Raw genomic sequence first — 24,693 nt, 5'->3', positions numbered from 1 at the left:
GTTGCTCAGCTTCTGCCACGTAAAGATTAGCACACCAGACGACAACAACAGTCCTTATCAGAGAGTTTAATAACCTTTTGCTTGTTTTTTTGAGATAAATGAATAACTAGGTCATTTCTGCCTCCTGGGAAAATACAATTAGTGGCATTTTCCTCCTTGCTGTCTTTGCTAAAGAATCTCTTGTTTATATGATGAAATTGAGAGAAGTGCTGCCAGAATTATTGGTTCGAGTCATAAGAGGGTTGAGTTAAATATATTGCTGGTGTAAAACTGTCCCATGTCCATGTGTATATTTAATTGTTGTTCTTCTCCATCTCCTCCTGCAGTAGCTTCTCCTTATGCCCTGCAAAATCATTTCCTAAAGTGTCCCAAGATTGCAGAAGTATAGCACCAAGAAAACAACTACTAATCTACACCTTGATCTATATAATGGAAGTTCACTTTGTTCTCACTTTACACGGCAGTATGACAGGTGATGAACTCCTTACCATCAGCTACAATCTGCAAACCAGTGCAACAAATGCTAAGCCTGATCAGCTTTCTGTAAATCTATAAAAAGAAAACCACATGCTGGCTGAGCCTCATTGGGCAAATAGACTAAAAGTATGGTAGTAAATATACAGTGGGAAACATTTTAAGAATATAATTTGTGTTCAATGGAAATGCATTTCACTGAGAAACAAAAACTACTGAAGAGGGGAAAGACAGACAGTACTGGATTAAAACTAGAGGCTTATAATGTTGCAAATGATAGTAATAAAGTCTGAGGATTTGAGGGTGTTTGAGAAACCAACAAAGAGCCACCTCAAAATTGAGAGGGGAGAAATAGAATGAGTAAATTAGCCAGGAATCTTTTTTTAGAAGCTGTACGATTTTAGTACAAATATGTTAGAAGGACAAGAGTGGGTAAGTAAATGTTGATCTTTTTAGAAAGAAGACAAATTATCAAGGGGAAATTAGAAAAAGGCAGAGACAACCAATATATATTTTCTATTTTGACAACACAAGACATATCAGAAGAAAATGCTTGTGAGTGAGAAAATGAAGGTAATTAATATTGGAAAAAGTAAATGTAATAGAGCTCTAAAAGAGCTCTATGTCTACAGCTATGATTTTCCAAAATTCCCTAAATTCTGAAATGATGCCAGCTGATTGAATGTTAGGAAATGTAAGACTGATATTCAAGAAAGGAGGGAGAGAGAAAATATGGAACAATAGGCCAGTTAATCTTGCATTAGTCACTGGGAAAGTGCTGGAATCTGTTGCTAAGGAAGTCTGAGCAATGCACCTAGAAAACACCATAGAATAAATTAACATAGTTTTATAAAAGAACAACCTGTTCAACAAATACAGTCGGGTTGTTGAGGGTATAACTAATAGGGTAGATAAAGTGGAAACAGTAGACAGTGTATTTGGATTTCCAAAAGGCAATCATTAACGTGTCACACAAAAGGTTGATGTACAAGATGAGGGCTCGTGGAGTTGGGATGATAGATTGAAGATACAGGAATGGTGAATGCATAAATCCTATCCATAAATTATGGAACCCTGGACCTGTGGCCAGTTTATCTATTAGTTTAGTATGGACCTACGATTGAACCTTTCAAATTCTGAACTAGTTGGTGACAGGTGACTGAAGCTTCAGAGACTGGATAGAGGAGAACTGCTTGCAAGTCTCAAGACTGAATTTTACTGACAATGAAGTCAACTACATCGTTCTAGAAACTTAATGTTATGCTTGTTTGTCGTCAATGGACACCACTTATTAACTGTTCTTTTTAAAAATTGGTTTCAGAGCCTACATAGCTACTTGATGCCTAATTTCTTACCAACATTGTGAGGTTGTTTTCTCCATTTAATGGCTATTGTGAGATTTCTTAGAGACATAATAGCTGTTTTTATTTACTACAATGTAAACGAGCTTGCTGTGTCGTGGTGTGAAAACTTGAACATAGTGTGACTTTGTCATATAGAAAAGATATATGTACATTGTTGAATATTACTTATTTTTAAAAAGAGCTATTACTAACTTTTTTTCTAACTTTCGGTGCAATGTTTCCTAAACAATGCTACAAAATGCAGTCTGTTAGCTGAATTTTATTCTTTAATTTGCCATCTGAAATTATTTCTGAGCTTGCCTTCAATTTTATCACCTAATCACTCTCCAGTGCTTCTCAGTCATTGCAGATTGAAGAGGAAGAGCAACAGTGCCTGACTCCCTCTCTCTCCGCCCATTTACAATTGGCGCATTTTTTTTGCTGTGATTTTGATGTCAGCCTCATTTTATTCTTTGCAGCATCCGTGGCACCTGGCTTACATTCCAATTTGAATACAATCCAATTTCTAAACTGATATGTCTCTCTCTTTATTTTGTTTAATTTCTAAGGTGAGAATTTAAGTTTCCCAATATTCTTGTATGACCATAGCTGCCAAAACATACTACTGAATAATTAATGCAAATTTGTGTTAACCATCACACCTTAGACCACCCACTTTCTTTTTAAATACAGTTTACCAAGAAAAGTGAAAGAAATAGTTCACAAGGCATTCTGGGACCATTTGGAAGCTCAGTTGAACCAGGATCCACCTGAATACCATCACGCCCTTGTGCTTTTGGGAGAAATTAAAGAGGTAAAGGAATGTTCTTGTCCATAGCAGTCTCAAAAAAAAAAAGACCTCTAAATATCTCAAGAAGATAACCTAGACTCTAACTTTTATTTTACTTCAAGGCAAGTGGAAAATGATATGTTTCAGATGTGATTCAGTTGGCCAAATTGGTAGGCTTTAAGCAAAACACGCATTATTCCAAGACCACAGTTTAAAATACAAACAAAAGCAGAAGAATTGGCATAACTTTAACTCTATCAAAATACTTAACAAATTAATATTATTTAACTATTACTCATCAACTGTTCCAGTATAACAGCATCCTGTAAACACTCCTTTGGCAAAGGCAAATCAAGCAAAACAGATTTGCTCACTTGCTATCTCCTGCAGTCCAGGAGATGGAACACCAACAGAATGAATCTAGCAGCAGAGAGACAGAGAACTCCAGCTTGTGTATAGCAGCTTCAACTCCAATACTCTAACTTCAACAGTTGAAAGTGAAAACTATAAAACCTTAAGCCTGACTTCATATACTCATGCTTATTTTGTCTAGAATCATACAACGTGGAAGCAAACCCTTTGGCCCGACTCGTCCATACTGATCAGATTTTCTAACTCGAACTAGTTTTGGATACTCTGACTTTGGGGAAAAGATCCTGCCTATTCACCTTCTCTATGCCCCTCATGATTTTATAAGCCTTCAGCCTCCTTCCCTCCGGGGAGGGAGGGTGGGGCAAAGTCACAGTCTATCTCACTTCCTCTTATAACTTTAATGCTCCAGTCTCAATAACATTCTTGTAAATCTTTTTTGCACCCTTTCCAGTTTAATAACTTCCTTCCTATAGCAGGGTGACCATAATTTTATACACTACTTGAGATGTGGCTTAACAATATCTTTATACAGCCATACTGTGACATCTCAACTCCTATACGCCATGCACTGACCAATAAAGACAAGCATACCAAATGCCGCCTTCACTAGCTTGTCCACCTGTGATTCCACCTTCAAGGAACTATGAACCTGCACTCCAAGGTCTCTTTGTCTGGCAACACCCAGGACCTTACCATTAGGTGTATAGGTCCTGTCCTCATTTGCTTTTCCAAAGTGCAACACCTTACGTTTATCTAAATCAAACTTCCATCTGCCACTCCTTGGACCATTTGCCCATCAACTCAAGGTCCCATTGTACTCCGAGATAACCTTCTTCATCATCCACTACACCACCAATTTTGATGTCAACTACAAACTTATAACCATTCCTCCTATATTCACATCCAAATCGCTTGTATAAACAACAAAAAGCAGTGGACCCAGCACTGATCTTTGCAGCATATCCATGGGTCACAGGCCTCCAGTCTGAAAGGCAACCCTCCCCCACCACCCTCTCTTCTATCTGCAAGCTAATTTTATATTAAATTGGCTGCCTTTCCCTGGATTCATCTGATCCATCCTTGCTAACCAGTCCACCGTGTGGAATTTTGTCAAAAACAATGCTGAACTCCATATAAGCAATGTGTACAGCTCGCGTCAATCTTCTTTATAACTTTTTTTTAAAAAAAATAAAGTTAGTGAGACATGATTTCCCTCGTACAAAGCCATCTTGGCTATGTGTACTCATTCCTTGCCTTTCCAAATATATGTAATTCCAAAATCATTCCCACCATTGATATCTGGCTCACCAGTCTATAGTTCCCTGGCTTTTCCTTATCACCATTCTTAAATAATGGCATCGATTAGCCAATCTCCAGTCTACTAGCGTCTCACCTGTGACTATTGATGATGCAAACATCTCAGCAAGGGGCCCAACAAACACTTCCCTAGCTTCCCACAAAGTTTTGGGATACACCTGATCAGATCCCAGTGATTTATCTATCTTGTATGCATTTTAACACCGCCAGCACCACCACCTCTGTAATGTGGACACTTTTCAAGATATCACTATTTCTCTAAGTTCTTGCTTCCATATTTACAGCCATTGACAGTTACATCTTAACAAATGTGGCAGTTCCAATTTGCGATCATTCTTATTTATTTGTCATATCTTCCATAATGATTTTTAAACATTTGGGCCCAAATGTCCAGAACAGCAACAATGAAGACAGATTGCTGCTGTAAGTTTCTTTTTTCACCCAGGATCATCTGATCATGGGTCATGGTGTCCATTAAGAATTCCCTTTGGAATGGAATAGAATTGGAAGGAGACAGGGCACACCCTCTGTTTATGGCACCCAGCTGATGTATGGTAAGATTTAAAGGACCAGAGCTAGTCCTTGAGTTCAAAGTTTGGGAGAAGATTTGTAGCTCGGGTGCTCGTCGTTGTGGTTCTGTTCGCCAAGCTGAGAATTTGTGTTGCAGACGTTTCGTCCCCAGTCCTTGAGTGTTAGGAAGAGTAAGGTGAAGTAGTTAGCTTGGGTCAGGAAGATAGTCTGCTCAGGCCAACCAGGGAGAGAGAGAGGAGTTGAGTGGTTGGATGTTAGAGATGTCAATTGGCTGAAGTCTTCAACTTTAATTCCTAGTTAGAGACATTCAAAGGGTTGTTGGGAAAAAGTGGAATTTCTCATCAGGAATTTAGGCCTTCTGGGCAATTTCTATGTAGGTTACATATCAGGAACTCTGTGGGATTCCAACATGCATTTTGTCATGCATCTGGTCTGAAATGATCCAGAAACCAGATGATTTAGTCACGCTTCTTGCATGTATTTTGTTTTGTGGATGTAGGAATATATAGAGTGGCATAGTGGCTCGATGATTAGCACTGCTGCCTCACAGTGCCAGGGACCTGGTTCGACTGTGCAAGTGCCACACAGACTTTCTCCCCATGTCTGCATGGGTTTCCCCTGGGTGTTCTGGTTTCCTTCCACAGACCAAAGATGTTAGGTGGATTGGCAATGCTAAATTGCCCATAGTATCTAGGGATGTGTAGGCTAGGTGGATTAGCCATGGGAAATGCAACATGACAAGGATGGAGTAGGGCAGTGGGTCTGGATGGGATGCTCTTTGGAAAGTCAGTGTGGATTCAATGAGCTGAATGGCCTCCTTCCACACTGTGGTGATTCTTTGATTGTATATCTTGGTGATTTTTGAGGTATCCATCCCTTTTTGGTTTTGTCCATTATCACCTTCCTTCCAAATTCTTGCCTACTGTTATTAGTCTTTCCCCTAGTTTTGATCTTTGTGGTGTCATTGTCTACAGGAATAGTACCAGAAGACTGGAGGATAACAAATGTTGTTCCCTTGTTCAAGAAAGGAGTAGAGACATCCCTGGCAATTATAGACCAGTGACCCTTACTTCAGTTGTGGATAAAGTGTTAGAAAATGTTATAAGAGAGAGGATTTATAATCCTCTCGATAGGAATAAATTGATTATGGATAGTCAACATGGTTTTGTGAAGGGTAGGTCATGCCTCTCAAACTTTATTCAGTTCTTTGAGAAGGTGACCAAATAGGTGGATGGGGCTAAAGAAGTTGGTGTGGTGTTTATGGATTTCAGTAAGGCATTTGATAAGGTTCCCCATAGTAGGCTATTGCACAAAATTCGGAGGCATGGGATTGAGGGCGATTTAGCTGTTTGGATCAGAAATTGGCTAGCTGAAAGAAGAGAGGGTGGTAGTTGATGGGAAATGTTCATCCTGGAGTTCAATTACAAGTGGTGTACCGGAAGGATCTGTTTTGGCTCCACTGCTATTTGTCATTTTTATAAATGACCTGGATGAGGGCATAGAAGGATGCGTTAGTAAATTTGCGGATGACAGGAAGGTTGTGGATAGTGCTGAAGGATGTTGTAAGTTACAGAGGGACATAGATAAGCTGCAGAACTAGGCTGAGAGATGGCAAATGGAGATTAATGCAGGAAAGTGTGAGGTGATTCACTTTGGAAGGAGTACTGAGCGAATGGTAAGATTCTTAATGTAGATGAGCAGAGAGATCTCTGTGTCCATGTACATAGATCACTCAAAGTTGCCTGGGAGGTTGACCGGGCTGTAAAGAAGGCGTACGGTGTGTTAGCTTTTGTTAGTAGAAGGATCAAGTCTCTGAACCATGAGGTCATGCTGCAGCTGTACAAAACTCTGGTGCGGCTGCACATGGAGAATTGCGTGCAGTTCTGGCACCGCATTACAGGAAGGATGTGGAAGCTTTGGAAATGGTTCAAAGGAGATTTACTAGAATGTTGTCTGACATGGAGAGAATATCTTGTGAGGAAAGGTTGAGGGACTTGAGGCTGTTTTCATTAGAGAGAAAAAGGTTGAGAGGTGACTTAACGAGACATTAAAGATAATCAGAGGGTTAGACTATGTGACAATGAGAGCCTTTTTCCTCGGATGGTGATGACTAGCACGAGGGGGCATAGCTTCAAATTGAGAGTGATAGATATAGGACAGATGTCAGACGTAATGTCCTTACTCAGTAGTAGGTGTGTGGAACGCACTGCCTGCAACAATAGTAGACTTGCCAACTTTATGGGCATTTAAATGGTCATTGGATAGACATATGGACAAGAATGGAATAGTATAGGTTAGATGGGCTTCAGATTGGTTTCACAGTTCGGCGCAACATCAAGGGCTGAAGGGTCTGGACTGTGCTGTAATGTTCTATGTAGTTTGAATAATCCTCCTTCTGTACTTGCAGTATCTTGTACAACAGCACCTCCTTACTCTTGGCCTCTATGCCCAATTAATAAAGAGGATATTTTATAGCTTTAACTGCTGTCTTTTCCACCTGATCTGCCACCTTCAATAATCTGTCCACACAGACCCAGGTGTCTCTGCCCTTGCACCCCATTTAGAATTGTACTCCCTGTTTTATGTCTTTCAGTGCTCTTCTTACCAAAATGTGTCAACTTACACTTTTCTGCATTGAACCTCATGTCATCTATCACCCCATTTCACCAACTTGTCAAATCCTTTTGGAGTTCGACACTGTTGTGCTGTCAGTTATCAATTCTTCCAAGTTTTGTGTGATCTGCAAACTTTGAAAGTCTCCTCTACACACTAAGATCCAGATCATGAATATATCAAGGATCCCAGTACTGACCCCTGGGGAACTCCACTACAAACAAGCTCCAGTCCTATAAATATCCATTGACCATTACACTGTTTCCTATTGCTCAGCCAATTTTGTATCCATGTTGCTCCTGTCCTTTATTTTCGATGTCATGAACTATGACTTTCCTCAAGTCTGTTGCATGGCAGTGTACCAAACACCTTCTGGAAATCCAAGTATACCACGTCAACTGTGTAACCCTCTCCTTTCTGTTACTTCTTCAAAAAGGTTCTAAGTTTAAACATGATTTTCCCTATAGAAATCCATGTTGACTCTTACTAATCGGTCCACCTTTTCCCATTTAATGACTAATTCTGTGCCAATTAATTGTTTCAGAAAGCTTACCCACCATGACGTTGAACTGACCGACATGTAATTAGTTTCTTGAATGAGTCCATAATGTTTGCAATTCTTCAGTCTTCTGGCATGCCATTTGGATCCACGGAAGACTGAAAGATTATGGCCAGTGCCTCTGCAATTTCTGCTGTCCCTTCAGAATCCTTACATGCATCTCATCCGCTCCCATTGTCTTGTCACTTTTGGTCCTACATCTTTGGCATTTCTTCCTTCTCCAACAATGCTAGTCCAATTTCCCATAACAATACATAGCTGTTTCCACTTTCCTGTTTGATTTTGGTTTTCAATTCTATAATATCTTTCTTCAGTCTCTCATTTGGAGTTAATTTGTAAGAATATAAACTGCAATGATGGGAATGTCAAAGAGATGCCTATTTCCTTCGGAGCACATCATTTTTTATTCCTTTATCTCTAATGATGTCACCTTCCCTTGTCCATCATAATTTGCATACCTTAGGATGTTTAAACTTCTCCAGATTTTTTTGTTCCATTTCTTACTTCAGCAGTGTTCCTATTCCAAACCTGCACCAAAGTGAAGGCAATGGCACACTATCCCTGAAATTAGCCAAGAAGATGGTTCAGGCATAGGAATATAGAAAAAATATTACCAAATATATGTTCAGTTGTGGGGCAAGTGTTGAAGCCACCTAACTGAAAGTAAAAAATGAAATTATTTATTGCTGGTGTAACATCTAATATTATAGAAGCAAGCCTTCTAATTTATGTAACTTCCTTTTTATTGTTTAGATTCTACTGTCATTTCTGCTACCTGGCCAAAACAGACTTCGAAACCAGATCTCTGAGGTTCTAGATTTGGATCTAATCAAACAGCAGGCTGAGCACAGTGCTATTGATATCCATAAACTGGCTGCATATATTGTTACATTAATGGGAAAGTTCTGTGCTCCAGTTCGGGATGATGATGTTAAAAAATTGAAATCAATTACTGGGATAGTTCCATTGTTCAGGTAAATTATTTGTCTGCATGGTGGTGAAATGGGGAAGATAGAGTTACATGCTGCTTCTTTTTTAAGTGTTTTAAGTTTATTCCGGAAATTGAAAAGTTTCCACTTCAAAATAAGACCATAAGACATAGGAGCGGAAGTAAGGCCATTCGGCCCATCGAGTCCACTCCGCCATTCAATCATGGCTGATGGGCATTTCAACTCCACTTACCCACATTCTCCCCGTAGCCCTTAATTCCTTGTGACATCAAGAATTTATCAATCTCTGCCTTGAAGACATTTAGCGTCCCAGCCTCCACTGCACTCTGTGGCAATGAATTCCACAGGCCCACCACTCTCTGGCTGAAGAAATGTCTCCGCATTTCTGTTCTGAATTGACCCCCTCTAATTCTAAGGCTGTGTCCACGGGTCCTAGTCTCCTCGCCTAACGGAAACAATTTCCTAGCATCCACCCTTTCAAAGCCATGTATTATCTTGTAAGTTTCTATTAGATCTCCCCTTAATCTTCTAAACTCCAATGAATACAATCCCAGAATCCTCAGCCGTTCCTCATATGTTAGACCTACCATTCCAGGGATCATCCGTGTGAATCTCCGCTGGACACACTCCAGTGCCAGTATGTCCTTCCTGAGGCGTGGGGACCAAAACTGGACACAGTACTCCAAATGGGGCCTAACCAGAGCTTTATAAAGTCTCAGTAGCACAACAGTGCTTTTATATTCCAACCCTCTTGAGATAAATGACAACATTGCATTCGCTTTCTTAATCACGGACTCAACCTGCATGTTTACCTTTAGAGTATCCTCAACTAGCACTCCCAGATCCCTCTGTACTTTGGCTTTACAAATTTTCTCACTGTTTAGAAAGTAGTCCATGCTTGTATTCTTTTTTCCAAAATGCAAGACCTCGCATTTGCTCACATTGAATTCCATCAGCCATTTCCTGGACCACTCTTCCAAACTGTTTAGATCCTTCTGCAGCCTCCCCACTTCCTCAGTACTACCTGCCTGTCCACCTAACTTTGTATCATCGGCAAACTTCGCTAGAATGCTCCCAGTCCCTTCATCCAGATCATTAATATATAATGTGAACAGCTGCGGCCCCAACACTGAACCCTGCGGGACACCACTTGTCACCGGCTGCCATTCCGAAAAAGAACATTTTATCCCAACTCTCTGCCTTCTGTCAGACAGCCAATCCTCAATCCATACCAGTAGCTCACCTCGAACACCATGGGCCCTCACCTTGCTCAGCAGCCTCCCGTGTGGCACCTTATCAAAGGCCTTTTGGAAGTCTAGGTAGATAACGTCCACTGGGTTTCCCTGATCTAACCTTGTCACCTCTTCAAAGAACTCCAACAGGTTTGTCAGGCACGACCTCCCCTTACTAAATCCATGTTGACTTGTTCTAATCCGACCCTGCTCTTCCAAGAATTTAGAAACCTCATCCTTAATGATGAATTCTAGAATTTTACCAACAACCGAGGTTAGGCTAATTGGCCTATAATTTTCCATCTTTTGCCTTGATCCTTTCTTGAACAAGGGGGTTACAACAGCGATCTTCCAATCATGCGGGACTTTCCCTGACTCCAGTGACTTTTGAAAGATCTCAACCAACGCCTCCGCTATTTCCTCAGCCACCTCCCTCAGAACTCTAGGATGTAGCCCATCGGGGCCAGGAGATTTATCAATTTTAAGACCTTTTAGCTTTTCTAGCACTTTCGCTTTTGTAATGGCAACCATACTCAACTCAGCCCCCGACTCCCTTTAATTGTTGGGATATTACTCATGTCTTCCACTGTGAAGACTGATGCAAAGTACTTATTAAGTTCTCCTGCTATTTCCTTATCTCCCATCACTAGGCTTCCAGCATCAGTTTGAAGTGGCCCAATGTCTACTCTTGCCTGTCGTTTGTTTCTTATGTATCGAAAGAAACTTTTACTATCATTTCTAATATTACTGGCTAGCCTACCTTCATATTTGATCCTCCCCTTCCTTATTTCTCTCTTTGTTATCCTCTGTTTGTTTTTGTAGCCTTCCCAATCTTCTGATTTCCCAGTGCTCTTGGCCACTTTATAGGATCTCTCTTTTTCTTTGATAGATTTCCTGACTTCCTTTGTCAGCCATGGCTGTCTAATCCCTCCCCAGATAATCTTTCTCTTCTTGGGGATGAACCTCTGCACAGTGTCCTCAATTTTACCCACAAACTCCTGCCATTTTTGCTCTACTGTCTTCCCTGCTAGGCTCTGCTTCCAGTCTTTTTTCGTCAGTTCCTCTCTCATTACATCTGATTTTGCCTTCTCTCTTTCAAACTGCAGACTGAACTCTACCATATTATGATCGCTGCTTCCTAAGTGTTCCCTTACTTTAAGATTGTTTATAAAGTCTGGTTCATTACATAGCACTAGGTCCAGAATAGCCTGCTCCCTTGTGGGCTCCATGACAAGCTGTTCCAAAAAGCCATCCTGTAAGCATTCCATGAATTCCCTTTCTTTGGATCCACTGGCAACATTATTTACCCAGTCCACCTGCATATTGAAGTCTCCCATGATCACTGTGACCTTGCCTTTCTGACATGCCTTCTCTATTTCCCGGTATATGTTGCGCCCCTGGTCCTGACCACTGTTATGAGGTCTGTACATAACTCCCATTATGGTTTTTTTGCCTTTGTGGTTCCTCAATTCCACCCACACAGACTCCACATCATCCGACACTATGTCATTCAGTGCCATAGATTTAATTTTGTTCTTAACTAACAAGGCAACCCCGCCCCCTCTGCCCACCTCCCTGTCTTTTCGATAAGTTGAAAACCTTTGGATGTTTAACTGCCAGTCCTGACCCCCTATAACCATGTCTCTGTGATGCCTACCACATCATAATCATTCACGATGATCTGTGCCATTAGTTCGTCTGCTTTGTTACGAATGCTACGAGCATTCAGCTAAAGTGCCTTAATGCTAACTTTCTTGTCATTAGAGATATTGGAAGTCATAAGATGTCCTAAGTTATCCTTCCTTTTTGCTGCATTCCCAGTCTGTCTCAAGTTTAAATCTGCCTGCACATATGCTATCTTGCCGCTTATCTTTCTAAGTATATATTGATTTTTAAAAAGAGGACCAATATATTTTCTGACCAAAGTGTTACTTTTTTTTCTTACATACATTTCTAATAAAACGTTGTTTCTTAATTATGTGAGTGAGCTTTGTATTTCTTTACCAGAGAGATATTTAATGTTCTTGATTTGATGGCAATGGATATGGTCAACTTCACCATTCAAAATATCCGACCACACATCCAACAATGTTCAGTTGATTACGAGCGAAGCAAGTTCCAGGATTATCTCAATAAACAGCCCTGTAAGTTTTTAGTAGATTTAATAGTGATTTGTGATAAATGTACAATACTTAACCAAATAAGAAGGCCCACTGCTCGGTCCTTCCTCTCTGGTTCTTGCTAATATTGTGTAGAATGAATTTTTGATTGAGATATTTGAGTAAACATTTTATATGTATAAGTTTGGGAAGTGGCCGGATTCATCTTAAGGGAGGTGGGCAGAGGGGGCAGGGTTGCCTTGTTAGTATTTGACATCCTCCAGATAAGGAGTGACATCTAACTTTGAAGGCAAATAATTTTTAAGGTAACATAGAAGGACATTAAAACACAAGTGGGGACATTGATTGGCATAAGTACAAAGGGAAGATATCCCACAGAATTTAATAGGTCCAGTGTTGCTGAGAGGCTACAGGATGATAGACCCTATATAATGCAGACGTGGGAAGAATAAATATTCAGAAAATGTTTTGAGGACTACAGGAGTACATATACAGAACTTCCCCTTGAGATTAAATGGGATAGACTTTGCGCTGTGATAAATTTTAAAGCACCTGATATTAATTCCAAAGTAAAAACCAAAAAAGCAACAGATGCTGTAAATGGAACAAAAGCAGAAATTGATGGAAAAACTCAGCAAAGCTGGCAGCATCTGTGGCGAGAAATCAGAGTTATTATCTGTGGTCAAGTGACCCTTCCTCAGAATATTAATTCTTATTATATATGATGGCTTCTACACATTCTGATTTCTGTTTATGGACTGTGTGGGAAATGCAGAAATTGGCAGAAATCTACTGAGGATGATTGTTTTCATTACCCCCTTCTGAACTAAATGGCACTCTTGTCTATAAAGCTGGTGGTGATTTTTTTTTCTTTAAAGATCATTTTAATTCTATAGGATATTAACAAACTTGAGCAATATTTAATTCCCCACAAACATTTATATTTCTGTTTATAGATGCTCTTGATTATACAACTCAGTGGTTAAAGGAGTCTGTTACTGAAGTATCGGCATCTATGACCACCTCAGACACCTCCCCTTCTGATACTAATGGGAGTTCCAGTCTTCCCCTCAGTCCATCATCTGTGCTAAACAATGGTTATTTGAAGTTGTTGCAATGGGACTACGACAATAAGCCCTTACCTGAGGTAAATATTACGATTTTTGTATAAGAGATTCTGAAACTCCTGTGAATTTGGAACATTTTCCAAAGTTGTAGAAACTGAGTTTGAGCAACCTGTTTGAAATTTTGAGCTCTTCAGGATCTTTTGAACTGAGATGGTCCTTTTAGGTCCAACAATTTAAAGAGGATTTGAGGATGAAAATGTAAGTTTCTTCAGGCCAGATCATTATGGGGAAATCTTTTGACAATTTGAATGGTCACGATTTTATTAAGAAAAGACTGTGCTGCCTTTAAAGACAGAAAAATTAGAACGGTCTCTTGTGGGAGAATTGCAATAGCATTTTAAATAGCATGGGATCAGAGAGTCTGCCATTAAACAATATTGTTTTGGAACCAAGAATAATGTGCAAGGAATCAGCTGTCATGAGAAAATACCCTCTCTGACATGTGGTGCTGCAGAAACTTTCTCCTGTGTCTTTGTCACAGCACAACTTCTATAATCATCTTCCATCCATTGGAATATGGGATGAGGTTGTCAAGTCTTGACTTTATAGAACGCATCCTAAATAAAAACTATTTGTTTATCAGACCGAGCAAATTCGCAATCTCCAGAGAGGAATACTTCATCCCAGGCCAGACTACAATGGAAATTTTAGACTTTCAACCATTCATTTGCAAAGATTGTAATTAAATTAAGTAGAAGAATTACTTCTCTCTACACAAATAATTTTATTAATTAGAAATTTGTCTCTAAAATGGGAAAAATTGCTTCAGACCCATTGTACACCATGCCTAATATTCCATTTTGTGCCATGGTCCAAGTCAAATTTCTAGCCTTGTAAACTTGCTGAATATTCTTCTCATAACTTTAGAAGGGAATTCATATTTGGTTGTTCCTGTTGTGCCTGTGTAATTTAAATATCTTCAAACACCTGCATTATGATGGTTATGCTGACACCACTAATGGCTCAACTCTTGATCTACTAGATGCAGATGGAAATTTTTTTGATTTTGCATTTTTTTTTCTCCAATAAAATGTGATCAATTGATGGTGGTTTGTCTTTTATATAGAGTACATAAAATAGCAAAGCATTCCTTACACTTCTTTGCTCCTTTTTGAGTCTGCCATTTTGTGATTTTGTTTACATGATTGTCATTAAAATATAAATACTTAACTATCATGAAAGAGCAATCAAATTTATTTGGTGGTACAAAGATGGTTATTAGGCATCACTCAGCATTTCTTGCTCTCTTCTCCCCCGCCACCCCGTCCAACCCCATCACCACCACTACCACCAACACCCATTACCAGTCAGTCTTTCTATTAAAACACAACCAGTTCTCTATGATCCTTTGTCATTCATTATAATAAACCAGTCACCTTTTGGAGCAGGTTCACCTTGGCTTCCAGTCTGCCACTGAATTATATTTCAAATTTTATCATTTAGGATATGTGGGCTTCATTGGATGGGCCAGTATTTATTGCTTAATCCTAATTGCCTTTTCAGAAGGTGGTGGTGAGTTGTTGCTTGAACTGCTGCAGATCAGCATACATGTGTTAAGAAAAGTTTAACCATAACAATTTGGGGGGATAAAAAGCAGCAAGATGAGTTTGGAAACTGAGAAGACCTCATGAGAAGAGATGGCTAGGACACTTGTAGTAGCTGAACAAAAAGCTGAAATAGGTAGCAACATGGTGGGAAAGGGTGACATGGAGGAACCAACTATCACTCATCGAATTGGGCCAGAACTCTGGCCCTAACAAAATGAAGGTTGAATCATGGAATAATGGATTTGGCATGGGTAGATTAAACCCAGAGAAATTCAATATAAACCAACGGCTGTTCAGCTGCATTTTGTTTTTTAAAAAGTCCAATTATCTGGGTGGCTTTTATTTTACTATTTTCAAAGAATTAACAAGACCAAATCATGTGTATAGAATATTTAAAAGTAATTTTTTTTTTCACTCTTGTGGAGAAATATTACATTTTGTACTTCTAGGTGCCTGGTAGTACCATTCTCATTTGGAGATTTTGATTGTAAATATCTGATTCATAATTCTTGTCAGGATATAATTAATTTTAAGAAATAAAATTTTAAGAAATTTAATTGTAGGCAAATGGGAAACATCTGATTCTCAAATTGTTGAGAAACCTAGACATGTGTACAATACAAAGAAGCTTGGAGTTAATTGCATTTAAAAACTAATATGGTTTCATCTTACAAGATCATAGGTTGCAGTACAAAGACAATCAGCAATATGGGTTTGCCATATTATTATAGAGCCAGAACGTCTTCCCTTACCAATTGCATGGGGATCCTTCCATTACTTGATGTCAAACAATAACTGGAAAATGAAAGTAACTTCCAGAGGACTGTGGCATACCTTTTTCTGCTCAATCGGAAAATGTGAATGAAGCTTCAAGGAGTTTTGTAACATAAAAGAACACCTTGACTGGGGTTGTAGGGAATTGTAAAGTAAAACTGAGTTAATAGTTTAAACGCATGCTATGGTGTTAATGCTGCTTGATTTGTTTAATTTCTCTTCATATCTTCAATAAAGTTTGTAATATAATTTCATCAGTTAATTGCTGGCTGTTTGGAATTTTGAAAATATGACTTCTCCAACACAGTCTTAACAATATGAAGTGTTAGGCACTTTTTTTCAAATCACTATCATGTTGCCTATATAAGTAACTAATTTGGATGGAAAGCGAGTTCAGGTGTTGACTGTCTGGGAGTTACAAATATTGATCCTAATCCCCCCTCATAATGGCATGGTGTTAGACAACAAACCTATTTGTATAATTATTTCAAATTACAATGCAGCAGAATTTATGGAAGGAAGGAACATATGCTGATCCAAAAGGCATTGATAGAGATTCAGGAGATAGTATGTTAGCTACATTTGGTGAATGGTCTGGAAAAATCATGAAGTGGGAAGGAGAAAATAAATTTGCAAATATTTCACCATGTAATGAGATGGAAGAATATATTTTCTGTAGTACCAAATGATCACAGAAACTACTAGCGACATAAGATATTTTGAATGCCATGAACTATCTTTGATTTGATTTTAGACTCTGATGACTGATCGATCACGACTCCAAGAACTGCAGCAAAGACTGAACCTGCAAAGGCTTGTGGCCTATATAATGTTGATCATCTACAACATGGTGGGAGCAACCATTTCAGGACTACCTGACTTTGCAGAAAAATTAAAGCGAGTTATTGTTGTTCTGCTTGAGGGCATGCATGACAAGTGAGTTTGATTTTTCTATCCATCTCTTTTATCATATAGTAGAAAATCAATTTCTTTCAATCAGCTACTAGAATTAAGGTTGTATTCCATGATACTGCATTGACTCATGTCAGGTCAAAGCCAAGGGTGAGGTCTTGTTTTTGTACTTTTTGAAGTAAAATTCTGGGAGTGAAATATTACTGTATTCGGTTTATTTGTATCCTTTTTATTTGTTTTAAAGTCCAGATTTCAAATGTCTTGTATTGGAAATTTACACAGTGTTCAGTGCTTGTGAGGAAAACATAATTCAAAGTTTGCGAGAAGATTTGTAGCTCGGGTGCTCATTGTGGTGGTTCTGTTCGCCGAGCTGGGAATTTGTGTTGCAGACGTTTCGTCCCCTGTCTAGATGACATCCTCAGTGCTTGGGAGCCTCCTGTGAAGTGCTTCTGTGATCTTTCCTCCAGCATTTGTAGTGGTTTGAATCTGCCGCTTCCGGTTGTCAGTTCCAGTTGTCTGCTGCAGTGGTCAGTGTATTGGGTCCAGGTCGATGTGCTTATTGATTGAATCTGTGGATGAGTGCCATGCTTCTAGGAATTCCCTGGCTGTTCTCTGTTTGGCTTGTCCTATAATAGTAGTGTTCTAGTCAAATTCATGTTGCTTGTCATCTGGTGTGTGGCTACTAAGGATAGCTGGTCGTGTCATTTCGTGGCTAGTTGGTATTCATGGATGCGGATCGTTAGCTGTATTCCTGTTTGTCCTATGTAGTGTTTTGTGCAGTCCTTGTAAAGGATTTTGTACACTACATTGGTTTTGCTCATGCTGGGTATTGGTCCAAACTACTGGACCTATGCCTCACAACACACTTCACATTCAACAACCAATTGCTATCCTTTACTATGAGAGGAACTGAATGAAAAAGTAAGGTGTTACACTTTAGTTTTGTAATTAATGAGACTATATCTCTCACTGTGTGCAGTTTTGCTCTCCTCTACTTAGAAAAGGTATATGTTTCACAGGTGAGTCACTAGATTGATACCTGGATAGAACAGGTTGTCTTATAAGGACAGCTTGAACAGCCTAAGCTCATTTCCACTAGATTGAAGGGAGATTTAGTTGAACTAAATAGGATCTTGCACAGCATTGACTAGGCGGATGTGGATAGGATGTTTCTTCTTGTGGGTGAGTCCAGAACTAGGGCCACCTTTTTCAGGGAATACTTGATTAGATGTTTTTCCTGAGGGTTGTGCAACTTTAGACCTCTGTCTTAGAAGATAACGGAGGCAGGGTTATTGAATATTTTTTAAGGTAGTTGTAGATATATGCTTGTTAGGCATGGGAGTCCAAGGTTATTGGGGGTAGATGGAAAAGAAACTAACATCTTTTTGAATGACAACAGGCTCAAGGGCCTGAATGGCCTCCCAATGCTCTTAATACATATTTCTATTTATACAAGTGAAGCTGCATGTTTTTATTCTTTTTTACCCAGATATTCTTTTCAGTAATGTTAAGTTTCCAACCATTTTTATTTTCAACATCTGAATGCAAATAATGAAAATTTGATCAGCTAGAAAAGAACAAATCCCACGATTTGAACACTGCAATGTTATCTTCATAGTGAAAGGCCATTCACCTTCTCACTCCTATGATGTTTAGTTGGTAGAGCTGTCCAAATGGTTCCACACACACTGATCTATACCTTTTAACCCTGTAATTATTTTTCCCTGCAAATTAAACATTCAAGTTGGAAAATTAGTGATGTGATAAAAATCTGCTTTCATGTCTCAATTGATTCTACTTGAGTTTGATGCAGGGAGGTGCATTACAGTGGCTAGTGAATGCCTTGGTTCCCATAAACTGCCTTTGAATGTGTTTACAGTAGAATAGATATGATCAATATGTTGGTATTGGGGTTTGCGGGTTAAATTCTCTTTAGTGACTGAATCTCAGCATTTATGTTCCAACAAAATGAATCACAACAGTATTATGACAAGGTCAGTCAGTTGGATCTCATAGAATGAGTTCCCAATTGAGTATGTTAATCCAGTCCAATCAGGGAGCCCTGCCTGACAGATATAAACAAGAGTCTCAGACATTCTGTTCACTCTGACAGCTGGATCATAGAGTCATAAAGCATGGAAACAGACCCTTTGGTCTGACCAGTCCATGCCGAACATAATCCCAAACTAAACTAGTCTCACCTGCTTGCTCCTGGCCCATATCCTTCCCAACCTTTCCTATTCATGTATCTATCCTCGTGTCTTCTAAACTTTGTATCCCTATACACCACTTCAGACCCTTCGGCCCAACCTGTCCATGCTGACCAGATATCCCAACCCGATCTAGTCCCACCTGCCAACATCTGGCCCATATCCCTCCAAACCCTTCCTATTCATATACCCATCCAGATGGCTTTTAAATGTTGCAATTGTACTAGCCTCCACTACTTCCTGTGGCAGCTCATTCCATACACGTACCACCCTCTGCATGAAAACATTGCCCCTTAGGTCTCTTTTATATCTTTCCCCACTCACCCTAAACCTATGCCCTCTAGTTCTGGACTCTGCCACCCCAGAGAAAAGACTTTGTCTATTTATCCTATCCACACCCCTCTATAAGGTCACCCCTCAGCCTTTAGAAGCTCCAGGGAAAACAGCCCCAGCCTATTCAACCTCTCCCTGTCGCTCAAATCCTCCAACCCTGGCAACATCCTTGTAAATCGTTCGGAACCCTTTCAAGTTTCACAACATCCGATAGGAAGGAGACCAGCACTGCACGCAATATTCCAACAGTGGCCTAACCAATGTCCTGTACAGCCGCAACATGACCTCCAAGTTCCTGTACTCAATACTCTGACCAATAAAGGAAAGCATACCAAACACCACCTTCACTGTCCTATCTACCTGTGACTCCACTTTCAAGGAGCTATGAACCCGCGCTGCAAGGTCTCTTTGTTCAGCAACACTCCCTAAGACCTTACCATTAAGTGCATAAGTCCTGCTAAGATTTGCTTTCCCAAAATGAAGCATCTCGCATTTATCTAAATTAAACTCCATCTGCCACTTCTCAGCCCATTGGCCCATCTGATCAAGATCCTGTTGTAATCTGAGGAAAACTTCTTTGCTGTTCACTACACCTTCAATTTTGGTGTCATCTGCAAACTTACTAACAATATCTCCTATGCTCACATCCAAATCATTTATGTAACTGAAAAAAAGTAGTCGACCCAGCACTGATCCTTGTGGCACTCTACTGGTCACAGGCCTCCAGTCTGAAAAACAACCTTTTACCACCACCCTCTGTCTTCTACCTTTGAGTCAGTTCTGTATCCAAATGGTGAGTTCTCCTTGTATTCCCTGAGCTCTAACCTTGCTAACTAGTCTGACATGGGGATTTTTCTTTTTTTAAATGGTATTTCAGATTATAAATCACATTTTTAAGATTATAAATGCAACATTTGAGACATTTGTGGGGGGGGGGGGGGGGGCGGGAGCGATCTGTTTAAAAACAAAATCTGATTTTGCAATAAGATGCTCCCAAGCTGTTATTTTCAGTACAATTTTATGAATTAAGGGGTTGTTGATACCACAGTAGCGGAGTTGAAATCTCGAGCACATTTTTGAATAAGTGTCTAGAGGAGACCACAATGACTGCATGTAGAATCTGGTTTAAAAGGGTCCCTTGCATGTCCTATGGACTTTATTTTTCTTAAAATGAAGTTAACTATAAGCATTTTTAAATGCTGGAATGCATTTTAATTCTACATGCACAAGGTTGTGTGTGCATAGAATTTGTCTAGGCAGGTGTATAAAAGAGGACAAAAGTGAGGACTGCAGATGCTGGAAACCAGAGCTTAGATCAGAGTGGTACTGGAAAAGCACAGCAGGTCAGGCAGCATCCGAGGAGCGGGAAAATTGATGCTTTGGGCAAAAGCCCTTCATCAGGAATAGAGACAGGAAGCCTCCAGGATGTATAAAAGATTCTATTGGTTGATTTGGTCACAGCAAGCTATCTACTACTTTAAAATTAGTACAGTTCTTACACTGTCTAAATATGACTTTTTCACTTGTGTATATGTTGTATTCACATTTTATATTGGGAATTGCTTGTATGTATGTCATGCTGTAGTTAAACCTAAATGGCAATGATTGCTTAGTAGCACTCTGTGTTTTCACATCACCTTATCCCCCTCAGCTATGCTTCAACCTGCTTTTAGATTGGCTTTTCGAACTGCTTGGAAATTTTGTTTTGCTTTTTCGTATAAATCCAGGGATTTTCTAAAAGGATCAAATGCATGACATTAAAATGAATTATATTAGTTTGCCCTGTTCCAATTATTTTCTGCCCTTGAGAATTTATTTCGCTATAAGATCACATTTTGGTCTGTATCGAACACCTCAGAATAAACTAATCCATTTTGATAACCAATGTACAAAATACTAACCCGACCCACTGTGTCTCTCTTTTTCATTCTTGATCATGCTGTGAAGAAATTTCAATCTTGAAGAAACACTCAAGACTATAAGTGTAAAGATCTGTTCTGAAATAAACCAATCTTTGACAGAAAGGGGTTACTCTGTGCTTACAAATGAAAATCAAACAAATCTTACTGGTCAGATCTGCAGCATTGCAGAAGAAAGCAACCCTGTCCGTACCTTGATTAGTAAGTACAAAAATTAATTTTGCTAATATGTTACATTTTATTTTATCTGGGTGATGATATGAACATTTTTAAAACATTTTTAATTCCCAGCTTAACTGTGCCCTAGAACTTATTGAAAGTATCAAAGTGAATAATGACAACACATTTTTGCAATGAGAAAGTTCAATTTCAAGTCATAAAGGTTTAATAAACTTAACCCATTGTTTTATAGGAACTGTTGGCTCTGTAATTTCCATTCAGATCTTGACCCTAGCTTACTCTCTTTATGGTGACTCCACAATAGCAATCAAGAAATACACTCTTTAATATCATAGACTATTATAGCAGAGAAGGCAGTCCTTTAGCTCATATCTGTGTTGGCTCTTTAAAAGAACTAACTAACTAGTCCCAGTCCCTGCTATTGTCCATAAACCTGCAAAATTTCCCTATTATGCATTTATTGAATTCCATTTGAAAGCTATTATCAAATAAACTTCCACGATCCCTTTTAAAGTAGTGTACTCCAAATTACAGTCACAGGATTTTGTTTTACACTGGGTTGGGAGAGACAGAATGGAAATTGAGTGGTCAATTCATTCTTACGCTCTCTATCTCAGCTCACTGAATCAAATTTCAAATGATCTGTATTGGATGCCAGTGGGAAGGAAGTCATAAGAGGTGCAAAGAGGAAGGCTGTGTAACTAATTGGAATGGTAAGCTAGGATGGCATGGCAGAAGTGAAATGCCATGAATAGCAAGTCAGTATGGCTGCAAACACAAAGTGCTAGAGAAACTCAGCAAGTCTGGCAGCATCTGTGGAGAGAGAAGCAAAGTTAACATTTTTGAATCCAGTATGATGCCTCTTCAGCCAAGGGCAGTGGATACCTGAGAGCAATGGCACCTGTAAATCCCTTCCAAATCTCTCACTATCCTGACTTCCAACTACATCACCACTCCTTCAGTACTGGTGGGGTCAAAACCTTGGAACTCGCTTCCCAAAGGGACTGTGTGAGTGTCTCAACAATCCAGGACTGCAGTGGATAATGAAGATAGCTCATCACCACCTCCTACAAGGCAATTAGGATTTGGCAATACATTCTATAAATGAATGATAGAAATTTTCACTAAATTTCTCAACTTTATCATCTCTCTAAAATGACTTGAATACTCAAAATAATCAGGAGATAGCACAATTAAAAATATATATATAGTCTGCCTGTGGTAAATAGAGATGTTGTAAATGATTGAAACAATGCAAAGTTTGATATTTAGCTAGGATTTTACAAAGCTTCTAACTGATTCATATCTGTGATATTCCCTGTAAACAAAATGCATACTTAGTGTTTAAACCTCAGACATGGATATATTTTGCATTTGCTGATGATTATGTAATGTTCAACACAACTCCGCAGACAATGAAGCAGTCCATTTTCAAATGCAATAAGATCTGGAAATATCCAGGCTTGGCTGACAAGTGGCAAGTAACATTTATGCCACACTAATGCCAGGCAATGATCATCTCCGATAAAAGATGATCTAACCACTGCCCGTTGACATTCAATGGTATTACCATCATTGAATCTCTTATTATCAACATTTATGAGGTTACCATTGACCAGAAACTCAATTGGATTTGCCATATAAATGCAGTGCGTACAAGAGTGGGTCAGAGGCAAGGAATAATATAGTGACTAACTCACCTCCTGACTCCCCAAGGCACAAATCAGAAGTGTGATAGAATACTCCCCACTTGTCTGAATGGGTGCAGCTCCAACAACACTTGAAATTTAACCACGTCCAGGACAAAGCATCCTGCTTGATTGGCTCCACATCTACAAACAGCCACTCCCTCCCCCATCAATGCTCAGTACACAGTACTGCTACTATCTACAAAATGCACCGCAGCAATTTGCCAAAAATCCTTGGTCAGCACCTTCCAAACTCTCAACCTCTTGCATCTAGAAGGGCAAGAGCAGCAGAGACATGAGAACACCACCACCTGCAAGTTCCCCACCAAGCCATTCATCATCCAGACTTGGAAATATATTGCTGTTCCTTCAAAGACCTTGGGTCAAAATCCTGGAATTGTCTCCCCAATGGCATTATGGGTCAACCTACAGCACATAGATTGCAGTGTTTCAAGAAGGGCAGCTCACCACCACCCTCTCAAGGGCAATGAGGGATAGGCCATAAATGCTAGCCAACCAACAACTCCTACATCCCAAAAAGGAATAGAAAAACCCACACTTTTTTGCACTGCAAAAAGGGATCAACTGTAATACCTCCATGAATCAAAACCTTGCTATCCAGTGTAAGTTTATACTAATCTTTCTTGTTATAAAGTTGAAGGTGTGTACTGTACCTTTAAGAGAGTCTGAATGCTGTTCTGAACTGAGAGAGTACAAGCATCTCTGTATGTGACTAGATGGCAGTCGCAGAGTGTACTGGAAAATTGAAAATATGTAACATTTGGCTGTGAAATGGATACCTGAGTTTTGGTTTCTGTTTTGACAACAATTTGAATTTTACCAATCAGTTTAAATTATGCCCCAGGATACCAAAACCTAATAGAGTTTGGTTTGATGTTGGCAAAACAATAAATGCAATGAGACAATCTGATGTTGGGGGGTATAAAATACAGATATTTAGAAATTTGGTCAGAGAGCAACTGCCATTGCGACAGAAATGCAGGGAGAGCTAACAACATGCTCTCCAGGAAATTAGGAAATACTCTCTCTCAAAGGTACTTTCTTCAAATGAAACATACTCCATTTAAAAAAAGATGAGAACCCAGGGAGATCTTCAGCCAGAAGAAGAAAGACACAGAAGATGTCAACGGAATTTTGAAATTAAGTTGATGTCATTTTAATAAGTGTGATATTGGAACAGCATGTTGTTACAGAGTTGGAGGTAGATAGTAAGCAGTTAAGAGAAAGCAGGCCTTAGAGTTATGAATAGTTGTTGTTTCATGTTCACTTTTAAAGTTTTAAAAACAACTTGATGTTATTTTCTTTAAATAGTGGAATTTGGGAGTTCTCTGTCACTCATATTTTAACAGATTACGAGGCGAGGCAAGTTTTTATGGTGTTTGGGTTTAAGTAACAGAGTAAACTCCATTTCTTAACATTATCCCTACTGTGAATTTTGATCAAAGTTGGAAAATTCCGTTCATATTTTAGAAAAATAACTACAGCCGTAGGTCGTACTCATCAAAAAGTAAAAGAGAATGGAAATGCATTAGATTTTTGACTTTATATATAATACTGTAAATAAAACAATACATTTTTAAATAACATGCCTGGGTTGGGTGATGGTAAGAATGGTACACATCATGTAGTGGGAGGGGGAAGGAAAGCAAATTTTGGCTTTTGTGGGAAGGACTTCCTTTTT

The 24,693-nt window shown here is 39.3% G+C and overlaps 1 protein-coding gene across 6 annotated transcripts in view; it reads left to right on the top strand.

The window, feature by feature from the left end:
• The window catches only part of tcp11l2 (t-complex 11, testis-specific-like 2), a 47,572-nt gene that overhangs the window by 20,212 nt on the left and 2,667 nt on the right, over positions 1–24,693 (top strand). For all 6 annotated transcript variants that reach the window (XM_087999564.1, XM_087999567.1, XM_087999565.1 and 3 more), the window contains exons 5-10: positions 2,511–2,631; positions 8,753–8,973; positions 12,189–12,325; positions 13,258–13,448; positions 16,504–16,685; positions 21,152–21,324. In XM_087999564.1, the coding sequence (XP_087855690.1) occupies positions 2,511–2,631; positions 8,753–8,973; positions 12,189–12,325; positions 13,258–13,448; positions 16,504–16,685; positions 21,152–21,324 (1,025 nt within the window). The remainder of the gene's footprint in view (positions 1–2,510; positions 2,632–8,752; positions 8,974–12,188; positions 12,326–13,257; positions 13,449–16,503; positions 16,686–21,151; positions 21,325–24,693) is intronic.

Source organism: Chiloscyllium plagiosum, unplaced genomic scaffold (genome assembly GCF_037043375.1).
Source record: "Chiloscyllium plagiosum isolate Xiang-an unplaced genomic scaffold, Cpla_swu_hap1 HiC_scaffold_23, whole genome shotgun sequence".
Classification (NCBI taxonomy): domain Eukaryota; kingdom Metazoa; phylum Chordata; class Chondrichthyes; order Orectolobiformes; family Hemiscylliidae; genus Chiloscyllium; species Chiloscyllium plagiosum.
The sequence above is the reverse complement of the archived record's forward strand: the minus strand, read 5'-3'. Positions and strand labels throughout refer to the sequence as shown.